The sequence below is a fragment of the Labeo rohita genome, chromosome 3 (genome assembly GCF_022985175.1).
Source record: "Labeo rohita strain BAU-BD-2019 chromosome 3, IGBB_LRoh.1.0, whole genome shotgun sequence".
Classification (NCBI taxonomy): domain Eukaryota; kingdom Metazoa; phylum Chordata; class Actinopteri; order Cypriniformes; family Cyprinidae; genus Labeo; species Labeo rohita.
In genome coordinates, this window is record NC_066871.1 from 51,183,322 (window position 1) to 51,204,503 (window position 21,182).

The 21,182-nt window shown below is 40.6% G+C and overlaps 2 protein-coding genes across 2 annotated transcripts in view; both read right to left on the minus strand.

The window, feature by feature from the left end:
* LOC127161217 (uncharacterized) overlaps positions 1-21,182 on the minus strand; it is a 794,375-nt gene that overhangs the window by 73,503 nt on the left and 699,690 nt on the right. The gene's annotated exons all lie outside the window — the stretch shown is intronic.
* Positions 4,845-21,182, minus strand: part of LOC127161351 (uncharacterized) — a 1,226,263-nt gene continuing 1,209,925 nt past the window's right edge. Inside the window, exon 10 of the mRNA XM_051104045.1 lies at positions 4,845-5,092. Within this exon, the coding sequence (XP_050960002.1) occupies positions 4,937-5,092 (156 nt within the window). The 3' untranslated portion in view covers positions 4,845-4,936. The remainder of the gene's footprint in view (positions 5,093-21,182) is intronic.

Consider the following 21,182-nt stretch of genomic DNA (forward strand, 5'->3'; position numbering starts at 1 on the left):
AAATAAATAAAATAAACCATAACTGACCCAATCTGGGCAACATTGATTTTAATTCTGGCTCAGATCCAACACCTTGCTCCGGTCCACTGTTTAGACTGATGGCATTTGGGTGGTTCACTCCTGTTTGCCAGATTTGGGTCTCAAGTAAGCCTTAGCATTGCTGCATAAGTCAACCAAATAAACCAAAACTGGCCCTAATGTGGGCCACAGTTCATTTTTATACCAACACTGGTCTTCCTCACATTCCTCACGTGGCCCACATGCTGCATGAAATAGTGGCATTTTGACAGTGGTCCACAAGCAGGCCACCACACAGCTATATTTTAGCTAATTATGAACCAAATAAACCATAAATATACATTATCTGGGCCACACTAAGCCTTAAGTGAGTTATACAACAATACTCAATATATTGTAAAGATAAATTTAAAAATGTCCTCCCTAAATGTTCTAAGAAGTTCCAGAAATGTGTCCTACTTGGTAAAATCATCCCAACCCAAGTTTTACACAAGCAGATGTCACAGATAAACATTCAAAGTCACATTCCAAGACTTTAAAAACAGTTCTTCACAAGTTTGAACCTAATTGCTTCTCACTCAGACACGGCCTACACCGTAAATCTATAAGTGTCACGGTTATGCTGTGTTAAAGAGCACACAATGAAGACAAAACGTTATATATCATAAGTCTTTAATCAAACAAGGGTAAATCCAACAAGTGATCACATCAAAGTGAACATAAGTACTCAGACAAAACAAGGTTAATTAACTAGGCACAAATTAACTGAATAATACAATCAACACAACAAAGGAAATGGTGCATCAAAAAAAAACGTTTCAAAAAATAATTGCTATGTACTGTAGCCTTCTTAAGACTCATATCCAGATCAGCCTGTATGAGTTAACTGTTGCGTCCTATGATCCTACTAAAAGTAGCAAAATTCTATTAGGTCTTATTTACAATTTAAAACTTGCATCTCAGTTAGCCAGTGTCACATCCAAACCAGAATTGGCCCTGATCTGTTTTATAATATATGGGGCATATTTGCCATGTCAAATGTGGGACAAGTTAGGCTTACACACTGATTAGCGAGTCCTGACAGCGCCCTTTCTTTGCCAAAACTGGCCCATATATGTTTTAGGATAACTGGGCCACATTTGCTGAAACATACGTGGACCACATTTGGTTTACACCCTGATTAGCCTTTGTCAGTCATGCCGCATTTTTACCAAAGGTGGCCCACATTTGGTTGGCACTGTTTGGGCCATATTCACTATTTACCACATGGACCACTTTAGGGTCACATTCAGATTACACATTGCCAACAACACCACATCTATGCCTACAGAGACCCACATGTGATTTGATACATTTGGGCCACTTCAGGCTTGCAACTATTTTGTACGGTCCATAAGAAGGCCGACAGTGCCGTATCATTGCCTTAAGTGGCCCACATTCGCATGCTATCTGGGCAGATTCATTCTGAACAACCAGCTCTAGATGATTTAATGAGAATGATCTAAGAGAATAAGACTGTGAATGGGAATTTTTAGACTTTTTGTCAGCCTGCAGAACCTGAATTAATAATAAAGACACACAGACAGCTACTGTACAAAATAACATGACAAAATGACCAGAACAACATATAACTACAAATAAACAAGAGCTTGTTTCTGTAATGCCAAGCCTCCCTCCACACCACCCATGGGACTGTGCCATTGACTTGCTGCCCAACGCCATGCCACCCAAGAGTAAAGCTTACCCGTTGTCCAGGATGGAGGACCAGGCTATGGAAGAATACATTGAGGAGGCGCTAGAATCAGGTTTCATCCGTGCATCAACATCCCCTGCGGCAGCAGGCTTCTTCTTCGTGAGCAAGAAGGATGGTGGTTTAAGACCGTGTATCGACTACCGAGGGCTCAACAACGTCACGGTAAAGTTCCGTTATCCTTTGCCTCTAGTACCCCCGGCTCTAGAACAACTGCGGGAAGCCACCATTTACACCAAACTTGACTTGCGAAGTGCATACAACCTCATCAGGATCAAGGAGGGTGACGAATGGAAGACTGCATTTCTCACCACTAGAGGGCACTATGAATACCAGGTGATGCCGTATGGGTTAGCCAACGCCCCAGCTGTCTTTCAGTCCTTCATAAACAAGATCTTCAAAGACTTCATGAACGAGTTTGTGATCGCCTACATCGACGATTTGATCTACTCCAAGACAGAAGCAGAACATATCACTCATGTGCGTGCAGTATTATCCCGTCTACTGGACAACCAACTTATCAAGTCAGCCACCAGGGGGTCAAGATGGACTCAAGCAAAATCCAGGCAGTCACGGATTGGCCTCAACCTTCAACCATCAAGGAGCTCCAAAGATTCCTAGGCTTCGCTAATTTCTACCGCCGATTCATCCGTAATTATAGCACCATTGCTGCTCCTCTTACCTCACTGCTAAAGAACAAACCCAAGAAACTCTGTTGGACCGAAGAGGCAGATCGAGCATTTACCACACTCAAGGCAAGTTTTACTTCAGCCCCTATTCTGAAGCACCCCAATCCCGAATTACCATTTGTCGTGGAGGTGGATGCATCGGACTGTGGAATCGGAGCTATCCTGTCTCAACGTCATGGTCAACCAGGCAAACTTCATCCATGCGCCTTTTACTCCAGAAAACTCACCAGTGCTGAACGAAATTACGACGTGGGAAATAAAGAATTACTGTCCATGAAAGCCGCTATCGAGGAGTGGCGACACTGGCTAGAGGGCGCTCGTCATCCTTTCCAAGTCATCACTGACCACAAAAATCTTGAGTACATTAAAGGTGCAAAGAGACTGAATCCTCGCCAAGCTCGTTGGGCCCTCTTCTTCACTCGCTTTAACTTTACAGTCACTTATAGACCAGGAAGCAAAAACAGTAAGGCAGACGCTCTCTCCCGGCAACATGATCCTCCTATGGATCTTCACCCACCGGAACCCATCCTTCCACCCACTGTCATTCTGACTCCTATTTCATGGGACATCATGGAGGAGATTCAGCGCAGACACGACCAAGATCCACCACCACCACAATGTCCACCCAATAAACACTATGTACCTCAAGACATGCGTCACCAAGTACTACAGTGGGTCCACACCTCTCTCAGTGCAGGTCATCCAGGTATATCACGCACTTTGCATCGGCTGAAGAACTCATTCTGGTGGCCTTCAATGACCAAAGACACCACTGCATTCATCAAATCATGCCAGATCTGTGCCCAATCTAAGACCCCCAAGGAATTGCCTTCAGGCTTACTTCAACCACTACCCATTCCACAACGACCCTGGTCACATCTCTCCATAGATTTCGTCACTGACCTGCCACCTTCCCATGAGTTCACAACCATTCTGGTAATCATTGACCGTTTCTCCAAATCCTGCCGTTTAATCCCGTTGAAAGGTCTACCCACAGTCATGGAAACAGCCTTAGCCCTCTTCAACCATGTCTTCCGCGTCTATGGTTTACCTGAGGATATTGTAAGTGACAGAGGAACTCTGTTCACATCACAAGTCTGGAAAGCCTTATGCAAGCAGCTCGACATTAATGTCAGCCTCACCTCAGGTTACCATCCTCAGAGTAATGGCCAGGTGGAAAGATTAAATCAGGAGATCGGTCGATACCTACGCACATACTGCAGTTGAGAACAGCATAGATGGTCAGAGTTTCTTCCCTGGGCCGAATATGCCCAAAATTCACTCACCCATTCCTCTACAGGCCTCACCCCCTTTCAGTGTGTCCTGGGGTTTCAGCCCCCCATGTTCCCGTGGTCAGGTGAACCTTCCTCGGTACCGGCTGTCGACGACTGGATTAAGCGTAGTGAGAGGGTGTGGGACAGTGCCCATGTGCGTCTCCAGCGGGCTGTAAGGAATAAGGAGATTCAGGCCAACAGACGCTGCCTTCCACACCCTCCCTACCAACCTGGACAGCGGGTCTGGCTCTCTACAAGGGACATGAAGCTGCGGCTGCCCAGCAGGAAGCTCAGCCCAAGGTATGTAGGTCCATTTAAAATTCTTAAAAGAACTAATGAAGTAACCTACCAGCTTGAGCTTACTCCTAACTACCTTATCTCTCCCTCCTTCCATGTGTCTCTTCTCAAACCGGTCCACCCGGAGGCTGACCCCGGCCAGATGGCCCCAGAACCGCCGCCACCCCTGGATGTGGACGGCTTGCCCGCCTATCAGGTGAAGGAGTTACTGGACTCTCGGTGTAGAGGGGGTCAGCTCCAATATTTGGTGGACTGGGAGGGCTATGGACCTGAGGAGAGGTCATGGGTAGCCGCCAGTGACATTCTGGATCCGTCTCTCACGGAGGAGTTCCACCGAGCCAGACCCGACTGTCTGGCACCACGACCACGGGGACGTCCTTGCCGAGCTCCAGGAGTCGCTCCTAGAGGGAGGGGTTCTGTAATGCCAAGCCAGCAGAGGGAGCCATCACCCGAATACTGACTGCATGCTCCCTCTGCTGCTTCTACACTCACTTCCTGTTTGGGACTACTTAAGCTGTGACTCTCTCATTGCGAAGTATTGCCAGTTTACCTGCCTTACCAAGCGTTTTCTGATTACTCTGATTTGTTTGCACGTGTATGATTCTGCCTCATTTTCTGACTACCGATTTCTTGGATTTCCCTGTTTGGATTGTTTGCCTGTGTGGACTGATATCAAGGTTTAACTTTATTGCCTGGTTTCTCACTACGTTTTACGGATTACCCTTGGACTGTCGAAAGAGTGGACTGCTTTTTGGTCATCGACCCTCTGCCTGGTTACACGTGTATGTTTGCTGTTGTTTGCAATAAACTTCCGCATATGAATTCTAACGCTGCCTCAGCATCTCCGTTACAGTTTCCTAATATGTAAAAGACACTGACAGTATTTATAATGGCACTAAACAAAACCATTAGGAGTCAATAATATAATATGTGGTTTTGTATAATTGTTTGTCTGATTTGTGATGGTTCTCGTTCACAGAGACATAAAGTTGACTGCAGTTTTCCTGAGCTCCAGCTTCTGCTCCTCTGATGGAAGCGTAAGTCACTTTATCATCACAGCGAACCTGAATCAACATCACAGTTACTGTTTTAACACACAACTATTACAGCATGTTGTTTGAGCTCAATTCAAGACACATTTAGAAGAACTGCACATAATAAAACTGATATAGGTCGTGTTGAGGAAGTGTTTACTCACCTTGTTCTTTTTGTCTCTGTTTTTCTTGTTCACAGTAACTTGAGTATGTCACATCATCTGTCTGCTCCTAAACATCAATGAAAATAAGTTATTAAAGGCCCATCAATCACTACTGTGTGAAGCAGACTAATTATTTATCTCAGGATCTGCAAATGTTAAAGTAAAGTATGTGTAAAACCTACAGGTTTAGTGAAAATCTGTTACACAGACATGAGGTTAGGATGACAGATCATACTGTAACATGACAGGAAAATTACCACAGTAACTGTCAGATATACACGGATATGAAAACATTCACAAAATCACTGAAGATGAATCATATTGTTCACTGGGCACAGGATGAATACAAATGTTGATTGTGTCATTGGTTCCATTATATTTATATCTGTGAGCTTTAGAGCAGAAACAGTAGAAATACAGTAACTTGTCCTGATCTGATGTGACTAATAAGAGTGTGATATTTCAGAGTCAGTCGTCTGTGGAGCTCATGGACACTAACAGCTCATGATCAACCTACAAAACTCACCACAGAGTCATCAGTCGCTCTTCTGACACCTGAAAAATAATGTCATGAGAATAGTTATGATCAAACACACAAACCAATCGATTTCTAAAAGAGTCTAACAGAATTCTAGTGCTGCAGAATAGAAACATTATTTGTGTGAACTCATTTTATCTGTAAATACTAAGTCAGATGTTTTTGTCAGAATATGAGAAACTGTAAAAACTCACCGGCTCTATTTTTCAGAATCAGCCAAAGAATCAGAGCAGGAAGGAGAACAGCGAATGAAGCCACGACAACAATCACAATCACTGAGACGATACAGAGACACACATTCAGCATTACTGTGTTTAACAACATATAGAAAAACTACAAACTACAAATAAAATGGTAAATTTAAGAGCATAATTATCCGTATATATTGTGAAAAAAAAAAAAAAAAAAAAATGATTCAGAGGATTCATGAGGATTCACTACATTTAGATACTGATTCTAGTGTGAATTTAGTGTCTGAAATGAGGATGATATACATACCGTGATTCAGAGATATTGGTGCAGTGTCTGGATTCAGTGTTGTTGTTGTAATGGAAATAGAAAAATCAGACATTTCTTTTACTTAAAGGGCACCTGTTATGCCCCTTTTTTTACAAAACGTAATATTAATGGTATGACTCTCCTGAATGTGCCCGTGAAGTTTCAGATCCAAATACAATACAAATCGTTTATTATAACGTGTTGAAAAGTGTCAATTTTGGGGCGGGTCTAAAAAGTGCTGTTTCAGGGGTTTGTTTCCTTACATGAAAATGAGCTGCAACTTCCTGCCCAACTTTCCCCATTGGCTCTGGCTTCAGCCTATTGTTATTGACTTACATTTCAAAACTAAACTTTATAAATTAAACATTCTTTGTAGTTGATCTCAAATAAAATAAACTATACTATATAAATAAATATGCTCAGTGAGAGCAGAGCCCCAAAGCTCCTGGCCAGTGGTTATTGATATAAACGGGAATCACCACGAGTCGTCCCAGTGAAGCGCAGGGGAAAGGTTTTACTCCATCGCTTTGTTTTAAGCAATGGGGGCATCCCGGGGCTTGAAATTTGCAGGGTAGGAGGGTTTAGTGACTCTGGATGTAACTAAAAAGGTACGATTTTCCAGTGAGGTCTGGTTGGGGAGTTACAGAACGGCCCGACGATCTCATACCGCATAATCTTATTAACTGTTTATCTGACACACTATTCAGTGCTAATCCTGCCGTGCAGTCAGTTTCACTGGTTAAGGTTAGGGTCAGGTGTGGGGGAGGTTTAGGGGTCAGCATTTGTGTAGCATAGTGTAGGAAATCAACACTGTGACTGACACAACCAATAAAATCTTTAAAATCAGCTGTGGGGCGGAGTTTGTGCTGAAGTGGATTGGGGGAAAAATTTGCGCATGCGTGTCATGTGCCTGTCTGTCAAAGGGAGGAAGCTACACCCTATTTTGAAGTGTCCACCCCGTTTTGGAGCTCCTGCCCCCATTTGGAGATCTCCAGGCTGCAGTTATACCCCTTCTCAAAGCAACATGGGCGAGCATGAGAGGACCGGCATTTTTACTGTACTTGAATGAAACAAATACACAATTTCTTACCAAGAGTTACTGAACAATGAATCAAAGCATGCATTCTGCAATTGTGTGCAGTTGATTTATTTTGCACACTGTTTTACTGGTTTCACTTTCGTTTTTGAAATCTATCACGTTTAGCAAAAGGGGAGAGGGTGGACAGGGGGGAAACCTGTCCTGCTTGACGTAGACGCAAAGTAATCTCTTTAACGCGTTTACATGAAAGAATTTAAATGTTGTTCGTTTAAAGAATGTTTTTTTTTTTTTTTTTTTTCAGATTGGAGTTTTAAACTGATTGCAATGCTCCATGTAAACACACCTGTGAGTGCCAATGAATAGAATCTAAGTGTGATCGGTTAAAGGGGTCATCGGATGCCCATTTTCCACAAGATGATACGATTCTTTAGGGTCTTAATGAAAAGTCTATAATATACTTTGGTTAAAAATTCTCAATGGTAGTGTAAAACAACACCCTTTTTACCCTGTCAAAATGAGTCAACCCATTCTGATGGATGTTTCCTTTAAATGCACATGAGCTCTGCTCGCCGCGCCCCTCTCTTCTCACTGCTGCTCTGAGAGATTGTTTACTTTAGCCGCGTTTAGCGTGATTAGCCGCGAAACTTGCTAAATAGCATGTTATTAGGAAAGATGATTGCAGAGATTCATAAAAAACCTTATACTCACTTCTGCTGTGAGTGAAGCTGGATCACAAATGATTTGCGTGAACATAGACGCATTTATGTAGATCGGGAGACGCATTCCCTTCACAAACAAACGTAATCCACTGCATCTTCAGCAGCTCAGATGTCAGGAGTAAATGACGACCACTGTTCATTATGGCATCCAGCAACACAACACCTCAATCGCTCAATCTGAGATATTCTTACACCCCTGCTCCGACATCAAAACAGTGGAGGTCGAACTGTTACAGCTGATTTAGGGTGGGTCTGAGGTAAGACACTCATGTCAATCAACTATCGTGTGAGCGGCCTCTGTCGGTGTGACACCAAACATAGATGTGCTCGATTTGAAAAAGGGGATATTATTTATACAGATTAATTAAAAACCACTGCATGGATTTTTATCATTGTAGGGTAGATGTGTACATACACTGACAACACACATTAATGTTTAAACAACATGGAAATGTGAACTTTGCATCCAAAGACCCCTTTAAATAAATAATCATATCAGGACGTCACTAGTTATGATTATTTTGAGAGTTACATCAGACAATAAAACATTATGTTCATGACTCATAATCTGACAGATCTGACATGATGATTAAAGCAGTTTGTGAGAAAAACTGCTGATGTGTGTCAGTGATGATGAACCTTGTGCAGGAGCTGCTGCTGTAGCTTGTCTTGAAGTCGTCTCAGAGTTTGATCTGCTGACTGGAATCAGTGTTGAAGTGACTGGAGCTGCAGAAGATGAACATTCAGATACATCATAATAGTGCAGAACATTAAAACCATATTTTCATTCTTGATGATTATGACATGCATTTTGTGTTTCATTATTAGTGTTTACAGTGACAGTTGTTTGGAAGAGAGGGGTTACAGCGTTGGGAGTTATTTTGCAATTTTTAAGTTATATGCACCTAAGATTGATAAAAACATTAAAGAGCAGGTCATATGGTATTTTAAAATGCTCTTCTATTGTGTTGGATTCCCCTACAACAGGTTTAAATGAATCTAAGGTCAGAAAACAGTGTCATTTTTTCATGATATACATTTAATATTAGAATCATTTTGTAATAATGGTTTCACTCTCGTTTTTGAAGTCTATCACGTTTAGCAAAAGGGGAGAGGATGGACAGGGGGACACGGCACATAAATGCCCCCCACTGGTGCGACACCTGTCCTGCTTGACGTACACGCAAAGTAATCTCTTTAACACGTTTACACAGAAGAATTTAAATGTTGTTCGTTTAAAGATGTTGGATGTTTCCTTTAAATGCAAATGAGCTCTGCTCGTCCCGCCCCTCTCTTCTCTCTGCTGCTCTGAGAGATTGTTTACTTTAGCCGCGAAACTTGCTAACTAGCATGTTACTAGGAAAGATGATTGCAGAGATTCATAAAAAACCTTATACTCTCTTCTGCTGTGAGTGAAGCTGGATCACGAATGATTTGTGCGAACATAGACATTTATGTAGATCGGGAGGCACATTCCCTTCCCAAACAAACGTAATCCACTGCATCTTCAGCGGCTCAGAGTAAATGACGACCACTACGTTCATTATTACATCCAAAAACACAACACCTCAATCGCTCAGTCAGAGATATTCTTGTCTAACTCACATCCCTGCTCCGGCATCAAAACAGTGGAGGTCGAACTGTTACAGCTGATTATGAGCAAAGACTTGATTTACACACATTTGACAGCCCCATTACAAGCCAATACATTTATTACACAGTTGTGTTATGCAATCATTTTATACCACCAGAAAATACACATTATATTCATATAAATAAATTGGTCTATGTGGGTTTTTTTTTTTTTTCACTGTTATTTCTAAGCCTAAACTGGTGCAAAATGTATCTGCTTGTTCTACTCTCTTTGACCACCAGGTGGTATTGGGAGCAAATGAAGCCTTGAGAAATGAACCCTTCTGTGAACCACTTGGCTGAAAATCTTCAGTGTTTCACAAGGTTTCATCTCTCCACCTCTATGGTAAACAAATATAAAATTAAATAAAAGTGAAAAGAAATAAGACATTTCTCTCTTTATTGACTTACTCTTTTAATTACTTAAAGTTCACCCAAAAAATACAATAATTTTATTTACTCACCCTCATGTTGTTTCAAACCTGTATAAATATATTTCTTTTGCTGAACACAGAGGATGACATTTTGAAGAATGTGGAAACGGAGCAGTTCTGGGGCACCATTGACTACACTCTAAAAAGTGCTGGGTTATTTCTGTAAACACATTGCTGGGTTAATTGTGTTGGGTCAAAATTCTGGGTTGTTTGAGGTACTGTAAACACACAGTTGGGTTGATCATGCTGGGTCAAATGGACTTCCCCCACTGAACACGCATTTTGTTTATTTTTCCACTTCATCGAACTTTCTGGATTCTTCACTCCTCTCCTCGTCAGGCGGTCACGCAATTCGCAGCAAGCAGGATTATACGGTAAGTTAATATGATTTTATAATTATTTACCTTTATTTTTTAATAAGTTGTGGTTTAAAGCACAGTAATTTCACTGTTTAATGCAATATTTGATATGTGGCTGTGCGGGGTTAGCGTTTTATTCTGTGAATGATTAACGAACGTTAAGTAGCAGCCTATAGTGAAGTACTTTTTTGCCTCAACAATCGCTTTATCGTGAAATAAAAGTTGTGTGTGTGCATGTACAAAGTTTTATTTATATACACATGTCCCTTTTTTAACGCTTCATAAAACCAGGCATGGGTTAGAAATACGGGGTAAGTCACTGTCTGAATAGTGTATGGCTTTGTAATGTTTTGTCAGAATTATGTCATTTCGTACTAAAATTGCGAAAACTGCGAAGTGCCAAATCCAACGATAGATACGTCATTTTTATGTTGTGCATTTTCGCGCTCTTTTTTCCCTCAGGGAGCTGCATTAGCTACGCTATGCACCTTACTTTAACTCTCGTGGTGTATAAGCAGTGGTGTAGTGCAGGGTATACGCAGGTATATGGCTTATGTCCACTTCTTTATCAGTTGGCTTTGCGTGTACCCACTTCTAAATCCCCTCTGTTGCGCATCGAGTGGTGTCCTGCATTAGCCAAAATCGTGACAGTCCACCACATGAATAGCTAATTTAATCGCATGTGAGTATATACAAATCTTCCCTATATATCCACATTTGTGTTTTTTTTTTTTTTTTTTTTTTTTTTCCCAAATTTGATCAATTTCACAATACTTCAGGAAGCTACTGTCACACCGTCACCAGTTCCCAGCACGCAATCAACACAAGCACCCTCACCTGAGTACTAATGCAACACACCTGTGGACACTGATTACAGCCCCCCTACTCTCACCTACATTTCAGACGAGGCGCATCTCAAAGGAGCCTATTCATACTCAACGAGATTTGGCTGTAAAGTACAAGTAAGTACGTATTGAAATTAAGTACCTACTCATTGAGTATTTGCGGTTTCGAACGCAGCCACTGTTTTGAAGCGCTCGAAACTCCACACACTGGTGACACCTGCTGATCAAAATGTGTAAATGCAAAAACTCAGGCTAAAACATGCATAAAACAGCTTTTAAAACCCATTGCAAATGTTTTATTTAAAGTATACTACGTTAAATGCAATACAAATAATAAAATACTAATAAATATGAAGTGTCTGTATGATGTAGTATATACAGTTGAATAGGCTGATGTTAGTAACTGAGTATTGATGTGAGTTTCTTCAGTGCTCCACTAGAGGACAGTGTTATGTTGTTGATGAAGTTCATCCTGTCTGTCTGAGTTTGTGTTGCAGTATTAAAAGAGACGATCAACAGTCACAGTGTGTTCCTCTCGTTTTTTATGAATGAATCCGTGTAAAGAGAACATGATATGGTGTCAGAAGTGTGGGCTGTCGTCATAGTCAAGACATCTGCAAGAAACCTACGAGCAAAAGCGGTGTGCACATCAGAGAAAAATATGCAGCATTTCAAGCCACACTCAGTGATGACATTGACTGGCAACATAAGTGAAAACTGGCACAAATGGGAACAGAGATTCATGTTGTACATGTTGTAGAGCTGAAGCAGAGGATCGAGATTCAGAGAGTGTCCCACAGGAGTGCAGTGCTTCAGAAACGGAGGATCGAGATTCGGAAAGTGAACCTGAGATACCACAGCCTACGACTTACCCACAAAGACAGAGACGTCAGCCAAAGATGTTGACTTATAATGAACTGGGAGAACCAACAGTAGTATGTAGAAATCCTGTTCTGAAGGAGATAAACTTCCAACAGGAGTGCTTCTGTAATGCTTCTGTAATGTTGATGTAAGTGAGTTACAGTCTTTATTTGATGCAATACATTGTAATCACTTCTGAATGTTGTGTACATCAGGAAACTGTATACTGTGAGTTATGAACAAGAGTTTCATTCATTAATGAAGAAGCCACACTGCCACTCATATCAAAACACAATGAAATTTCTTCTAATTTCTTCCTGTGTTTATTCATTTTTCAGAGTGTGACTAATAAAAGACTGTAAGTGCCACCAGAAAACTCTGCCTCTTGTGTGTGTGCAACATGAACTCTCTAAAAACAATGTGACAGTTCAAGTGTCAGTTCTACTACACTCATTAGGTGAAGAGACACTAGAGATTTACAATACTTTTGACAAAAGAAGCACCAGAAGAAGTGACTGTAGAGAAGATTTTGGAAGCTTTCAGAAACTACTGCACACATAAAATGAATGTGGTGTTTGAGAGACATACATTATTCATGAGCCAATGCAGATTAATGCGTTTGTTACAGAACTCAGGCAAAAAAGCAAACATTGTGAATTTGGTGCATCAGAGGATGACATGATAAGAGACAAAATTGTTTTTAGTGTGACAGACAAAAGTGTGACAGAAAAACTGCAGAGAGAACCAAGTCTGACTCTACAAAAGGCTGTAGACATGTGCAGAGCATCTGAGATTGACAAGGAAAGAATAAACATAATGGCATCAGCAAAAAAAAAAAAAAAAAAGTGAAGTGCATGTATTTGACATGATTAAAAGAGCAAAACACACACACAAAAAAAAACAAGCCCTTTAAAGCCACACTGTTTCAAAACAAAAAAGAGAAAGTCAGCGGCACATTAAAAACATGTACCTGATGTGGACAGACATACACACAGAGATTGTGTCCAGCATATGGGGCTAAATGCAGAGCGTGTGGCAAAGCCAACCATTTTGCAAAAATGTGCAAGGTGAAATCTGTTCAGACACTCCAAGCTGTTGATAGTTTGTTTATGGGGACACTTCAGTGCACACAGATAAATGCAGTCTGTAATCTGTACACAACCGTGACAGTCAGAGGGATCCCTGTTGAATTCAAACTAGACACCGGTGCTGAAGCAAATGTCCTCTCACCTAAACAAATCAGAAAGCTACCTGGCGATTTTACACTCAAGCCCACAGAGACCTTGCTAGTGACATACGGCGGCACAAGGATCAGACCGGCTGGTTATGCAGTCCTGAAGTGCCACAAGAGACAAAGGGAATTAAGGCTGTTGTTTTTTGTTACAGAGCGGTTAGTCTCAGCCTCAGACGTCACGCCCACGGAACATTGGCTAAACGTCTGATGCATATGGTACACTTAACTGGAAACACTTCAGGAATGTCGAAGTCGTCATCTGATTGGTTGAATTTTAACGGATTTCCGGGGGACGCGAGTGTCGCGTTTATTTTCGCTCCGCCGGGAAACAAAGCGCAGACGTGTGATTGCAGAAGAAAAACTGTCGTGTTTAAATGAGTGACAATGAGCATTTATCAAGATCAGCTAAACGTAGGATTCTCAAAAGTATGCGAGGTTCACGGCATAGACTGTGTTATACGTGCACGAACAGATCAATGACTTACTGCTTGTTTTCTTCTCCTTCTTTGATTTTCTATGCTGACTGACTTGTTGCACGCCGGTCTGTTGTTGTGGGGACATTTCCACGCCCCGAAACGTGACGCTGAACGAAACTAACTGTGATTGGTTGTTTGACATGTCGGTCAAACGGCCTTATGGGCGGGCCTTGGCCAAAGAAAGCTGCTATGAATTCCAGACCTTCAGCCGTCGCGAGACTACAGAGCAGTCGACACCACCAATACTTAGCAGAGCTGTCTGTAAACAACTGAATCTGGTCAACAAAATGGGTCAACAGTCTGGTGGTAACTGGAAAGAAAAACAGCTCATATAGACTGTGTCTTGATCCTCGTGAACTAAAAAGGCGATTAGATGCCAGCACTGCTCCATATCTGAGGATGTACAGAGCAAACTCGCTGATAACAAACTGTTCACAATTTTGGATGAAAAAGATGGTTACTGGCAGATCAAGCTGACAAAGCCTCATCATTGTAGAGAAAGAAAGAGTAGTGTATACAATGGAAACCACTGAGTTCATGGGCACTGAAATTCTTGAAAGGCTCAAGTCAGAGACAAAAGCAGATGAAACGTCTTCAAAGCTAAGAGAAGTGCACCAGTGAGGATGGCCTGACCACATGAAACAGCTCGACAGAGATTTAAAGAGTTACTGGCCCATCAGAGACACGATACGAATCTGTGATGGATTGATAATGACAAATAACCAATTCATCATGTCAAGAAGTATGAGGACAGTAATACTGGAAAAACTCCATGCAGCTCATCAACGAATACAGCACACTAATGAACATGCAAGGAGACACCTTTACTGGCCTGGCATGTCTACAGAGATCCAGAACATGGTTGAAAGATGTACAGTATGTCAGCAGCTAATGCCAAAGAACCAAAAGAGCCATTGAAACCCCATGAACTGCCAGAGCTTCCATGGTTCAAGCTGGGTGTGGATATATTCAAGCTCAAAGGTCGGTCATTTCTCCTTATTGTTGATTACTTTTCAAAATACACTGAAGTTCAACAGATTCCTGACAAAGCTGCATGTGCAGTAGTTGGAAAACTGAAAGCTGTATTCGCAGGCATGGCATACCCAAGAGATCATAAGTGATCATGTGCCATTTTCTAGTGCAGAGGTGCGTCAGTTTGCAAAAGACTGGGGTATAAACTGGAAATATTCAAGCCCAGGGTACCCACAGTCCAACGGGGTGGCAGAGAGGTCCATAACACTTAAAATGTAAGATGGATCCACATCTTGCACTACTTTCACTTTTCACCGGTGACTGGTCTTGGATACTCACCAGCTGAACTGCTCATGGGTCGGGTGTTACGGAGCACTCTCCCAATAGCCAGTGGGGCTCTGAAACACAAGCACCCTAAAGATGTAAAGAAAAGGTTGGTACGGCAACAGCAAAGGCAAACACATTACTACAACCAACATGCCAAACCTCTGTCTGTGATTCAGCCGGGATCAGTCGTCAGAGTGGAAACATCACAGGGTTTGAAGCCGACAGTGGTGACAGAAAAAGGCCGGAGCCTCGTTCCTACAACATTGTGACAGATTGTGGTCAGACGTACAGAAGGAACAGGAGACACTTACGTACAAGCAAAGATAAAGATCTAACAGGTGTTGTGGAGGAAGTTGAAGGAGACACAGAAGAGACAGAAAGACAACGAGCATGATCAAACTGTGGTGGCTGAAAACACAGAGCAAAGAAATCATACTAGGAGTGGGAGGCTTGTAAAAAAGACACTTAGATTCAGTGATTTTGAAATGGGCAAAGAAGAAAAAAAGAAAAAAAGTCAGAAAATAAGTTATGTTTGTGTTCTGAGTGTTTTGGTTAAAGACAAATAACAAACATGTATCTAAGTGCTGTTTATTGTTTCAATTGTCTTGAGCTTTATAATAATTGAGTGCTAATACTTGTTTATTACATGTTGGTGAATGAGTATTTTTCTTTTCTGGTTTTTCTTAATTGTCATTAAAAAGAGGGATGTAGTATATGCAGTTGAATAGGCTGATGTTAGTAACTGAGTATTGATGTGAGTTTGTTCAGTGCTCCACTAGAGGACAGTGTTATGTTGTTGATGAAGTTCATCCTGTCTGTCTGAGTTTGTGTTGCAGTATTAAAAGAGACGATCAACAGTCACAGTGTGTTCCTCTCGTTTTTTATGAATGAACCAGTGTAAAGAGAACATGATATATGATGTGTTTTTTTTTTTTTTTTGATTAATTTGCAGGGCTTGCTTTGTTTGTTTTATGGACAACTTCTATATAGAGACCAGTACGAGACTATTACCTACTTCTCATTCTTTTAATTACTTAAATGTTTTGTTAAAAATGTCGATTAATGAAACTGATCTGAGATCAGGTAAAAAAGACTATGGACACTGGTTTAATGTTTTGCCGCTGGTTTGATATTTCGATCTCAATGAACTCACGAGTTTACAGAGAGTTTACACAGATCGCCCCCCAGCGGTGAACCATTGAAATATCGAAACAGTTATGACAAAATCTGAAATCAAAAAAATCTGCTGAAATCACGTGACTTTCCCAATTTAATACGCGCTCCGAACCACTGATTCGAAACAAAAGATTCATAAAAGTTTGGAAGTTTCATGAATCAGTGTTTCAAAAGCGGCCATAACGTCTCAGGTTACGTATGTAACCCTGGTTCCCCGAGGGAACGAGACGCTGCGTCGAAACGCTTTGGGAACGCCTCCAGCGTGACCACGCTCTGAAACACATGTGCAAACAGTCCAATGGAGAAGCGAGATGTCACAGGCGGGGTGACGTAGAGACCAGGAAGCTTAAAAGCACGTGCAGTGCATGCAGCCGGCAGCTTCTGAATAGAGAAGCAAGCGCTGCAGGGATGCCAGAAGTATGGCCCGAGACGCAGCGTCTCGTTCCATCGGGGAACCATGGTTACATACGTAACCTGAGACGTTCCCCTTCAGGAACTCGAGCTGCGTCGAAACGCTTTGGGAACGAGATGCCCACGCCACCAGACTTCAAATCCCTGCCCAGTGTGAAAGAGCACAGCTAGGGTGAGAGAAAAAGAGCCAAGTGGCACAAGTCCAGGAAAGAACCTTAAAGTCAAAGGGGTGGACATTCCACAGCATTCTGAAGCCAACTTAAGAGAGGAGAGCCTTGACCCCCAAGAAGGGAAGGTCAGAGGACTCAAAGCTATGAAATAGCATCCCGACCACACTTAGCAAGCTACACCTGGCCAGAGGCCTAAGCCTCAGCGCACCACGGAGGAAACGTGTAACGAGGGGGTTCCAACCCACTGAGGAGCCACCCAGAGGGGCGTGGTAGGCCGAAATAGCCGCCACGTAGACCTTCAGGGTGGAGTGGGCTAACCCTGTGGAGAACCGAACCTGCAGAAACCTCAGCACTGTACCAACTGGGCAGTTGGGCAGAGTCCTGCTGGCAGTCTCCACACCATGAAGTGAAAGGTTTCCACTTCAGGGCGTACAGTTTCCTCGAGGAGGGAGCTCTGGATTGGAGGATGGTCTCAACAACCTCAGTTGAGAGACCGGGAGCTATGAGGTGTGCCCCCTCAGGGGCCACACCCACAAATTCCAAAACTCCGGCTCCCGGGAGCAAAGCGATCAGGGGAAAGGCGTACAGACGAAGCCTCGGCCACATCTGTACCATGGCATCCAGCCCCCATGGAACACATTGCAAAACCACTAGAAGGCAAGCCCACAACCATTGGCTGAAAAAGCTGGCTAATGCTAACACTTCCAGTCTGGCAGGACATGTTTTTTTTTTTTTTTTTTTGGAATGGCTGTCAGTGGAGGAGAGGCTTCACTACACTGAATAAACAGCTTTTTAAGAGAAAAAAATGGCTTATTTAATGAATCCACAACTATTTAAACTAAACAATACTGTTGGATTCAACTATTTTTGAAGTTGAACTCTGACTGAAATTCAATGACGTCAAGATGGGTGTAAAGCAGGATTTATTTTCTAATGCAAAATGTAATTTCTCTTTACTGAAAACTGATTTGGACGTGTCATTGTAATTTCTCGCGAACACACACACACACACACACATGTTGTGTTTACATGTTTTATAAGGGACATTCCACAGGCGTAATGGTTTTTATACTGTACAAACCGTATTTTCTATCACCCTACACCTAAACCTAGTCCTCACAGGAGACTGTGCACACTTTTACTTTCTCAAAAAAACTCATTCTGCATGATTTATAAGCCTGTTTCCTCATGGGGACCTCACAAATGTCCCCACAAGGTCAAAATCTACTGGTATTACTATCCTTGTGGGGACATTTGGTCCCCATAACGTGATGAATACCAGGTGCACACACACACACACACACACACACACACACGCACGCACACACACACAGACACTAAAAGCACTTGCTGTGAAATGATCACATGCACTAATAGATAACAGACTCATTCTATGGAAATGTCAATTTTTCTGTCCCTGTAGCCTTTACAGAAATATTACACATGAAAAACACTTCAGAGTTGCAATTTCTTTATATTTTAAAATGAAACAATGTTATTTAAACAATTACACATTATTGTGCCATTAATGTGGCAATATATATATATATATATATATATATATATATTGCCATTTTGGCCCCTTTCCCATATATATACATATATATATATATATATATTATTATTATTATTATTATTATTATTATTAATTACTTTGAATTCAAAGCACCACAAAACCACTCGTCCCCACAGCCATGTAGAGAAGGAAAGTGCTTTAGTTCAGGTTTTTCTACCATTTAAAATACAATAATGATGATGCTCTTTATTGTCACATGTGTGAAAAATGAAACATAATAATAATAATAATAATAATAATAATAACAACAACAACAACAACATTTAAAAAAACACATTTTTTTATACACACAAAATATTTGATAAAAAATATATGATTTGAACAGACACTGAAATAATTCTCAAATTACTGTCTACATGGAAAGAAACAGCTAATATACACGCTGAAAGCAAGAGCACATTGTAAAAAATGACCATGGTTTTAAAGTCTGTCATTTTTTTTCTGTTAGTGAAAGTGAAAAAGAACCTATAATTTACAGTAAATAACCACAAAATGACATTCACTCTATTACGTTTCTTTTTAGTTTTTTTTTTTTTTTTTTGGTTTTGTTTTTGTTTGTTTGTTTGTTTGTTTGTTGTTTTTCTGATTAGTTGTGTACATTAGGGTTGTGTGTTTCATCTAATGTTGTTAAATTAACTATTATTGCATTATTTCAGGGGTCTGCAACCTTCAACACCAAACCTTTCCCACCGAATAAATTCATGTGGAGCCACAAAATATTTCACCAAATAAAGAATAAAATTTTATATTCAGTTATGTTACAGGATATTGTCTGTCAGTAAGGAGGACAGAAATGTCAGATGTAATAATAATAACAATAACAATAATAATAATAAAAATGAAAAGTAATTATAAAAACAAACAAACTTTTCTTATCTCTTACTTTGAAGAAGTAAAGAATAAGAATAAGAAATAAAATACACTGCTGGACAAAACAATCATTTGTCTTCTATAGTATTGTTGTTATATATTTTACTAATGACAATTTTATGCTTATGATTGTATAATCAGTATAATAATTTATACTAAAACAAACACTTTCTCCATTTCTATTACAGAATAAGGCAGAAAATATAATTTATTGCTTCTGTACTGTAATTAATGCTGTCCAGGGTCCCTGGTAAATTCTATTTCAGTGGCTAAATATGATGTTATTGGGGTCGCTTCAACCCCTGAACATCAAAAACAACTGACTTGGCAACACTGCTGTCATGTTAAAACTTATTATTTCTATCATATGGGTTTTGGATATTCTGCTCAAGAGCGCCCCCGAGCGTCGAGTATGAATAAAACTTACACTGCCTGAGAGTGTTTAGCACTCCATGATGTTCACATCGTTTTGGATAAGAATAAAATGTATCCAAAACAACGTGACTATCTTGTCTCTTTTAATTCAAATATAAATGTATTTACATTGGCCCTTGGGAAATCTACATTGAATTCTTCCAAACACTACAGTCGTGAAAATTAGCATCTGGGAGAAAAAAAAAAAAAGTCCCGTCTGCTGCTGATATGATGAGCTCAAGCAGTGATCTGTGTCATTAATGTTTATTTGTTCTTGTTCACAGAGGCGTAAAGTTCATCCCGCGGCTCATTTTCTGTTCATCTGATGGCAGCGTAAGTCACTGTATCATTATGATCCTGAAAGAACAGCACAGATTTTCTCCATCAATGTCATTATTATTAGCGCATGAGCTTCATTTGTCTGAGATTGAGATTCAGAACTACATTTCAGCAGCATATAGATGAGAGAAGCTGCTGTGATGAATAAGGGAATGTGTTGCTACTCACATTGAGTGATTTTACTGGCTTTTTACTGGAAGAAGAGACTTCAGAATAAGTCACATCATCTGTCTGCTCCTAAACATACATGCAAACGTGCAGCGAACAACGTTTAAAACACAGATCAGAATTATATCTCACTGTAATATGTACAATAATACAACAGCTTTCAGTAAATCACATTCTAGAACAGACAGTGAACTGAATGTTGAATGTTTCGTTGACTCACATTGTCTCTAGCAGCAGCAGGAATGGACATGTTGATTGTTTCATACGTCCCTTTATCTTCATTCTCACCTTTGACCTTCAGACAACAAACAGTTAAAACTGCAAAAATAACACTTTATTGAGCTTTAAAGAGTTTTACAGACATTACTGAACTCACCACCGATTCATCAGTCCCCCTTTTATTATCTGAGGAAAATAAATTAATAAATAAAATAATGTGCCTCATATAATATGAGTATTTATGATAAAACACATTTGCAAAACATTGGATGCTAACAATGCTAATGACATTCAGATTACAAGACCATTCAAATGAATGAAACAATTGTTCTTTGACTTCAGCACTTTTTGAGATTGACATTACAGGAATAAACTTCTGTTTGAGAATCTCATTGTCACATAATCCACATTATATGATACACACAATCTAAACTTGATGTGCTTGTTTGCTCTTCATTAAAGTGAGATCTAAACTGTTTTTAATTTTTAGAAAGGAGGAAATCTGAAACTCACCAGCTGTTTTTCTGCAGATCAGCCAGAGAACAACAAGAAGAAAAACAGCAAATGCAGCGACAGAAACAGAAATCACTGTCACTAAAGAAGAGATAGTCACAGTCAGGGATTGATGAATATTAGAGTCAAAATTAAAGCATCACCGTTAACATCATCATGATTTAAT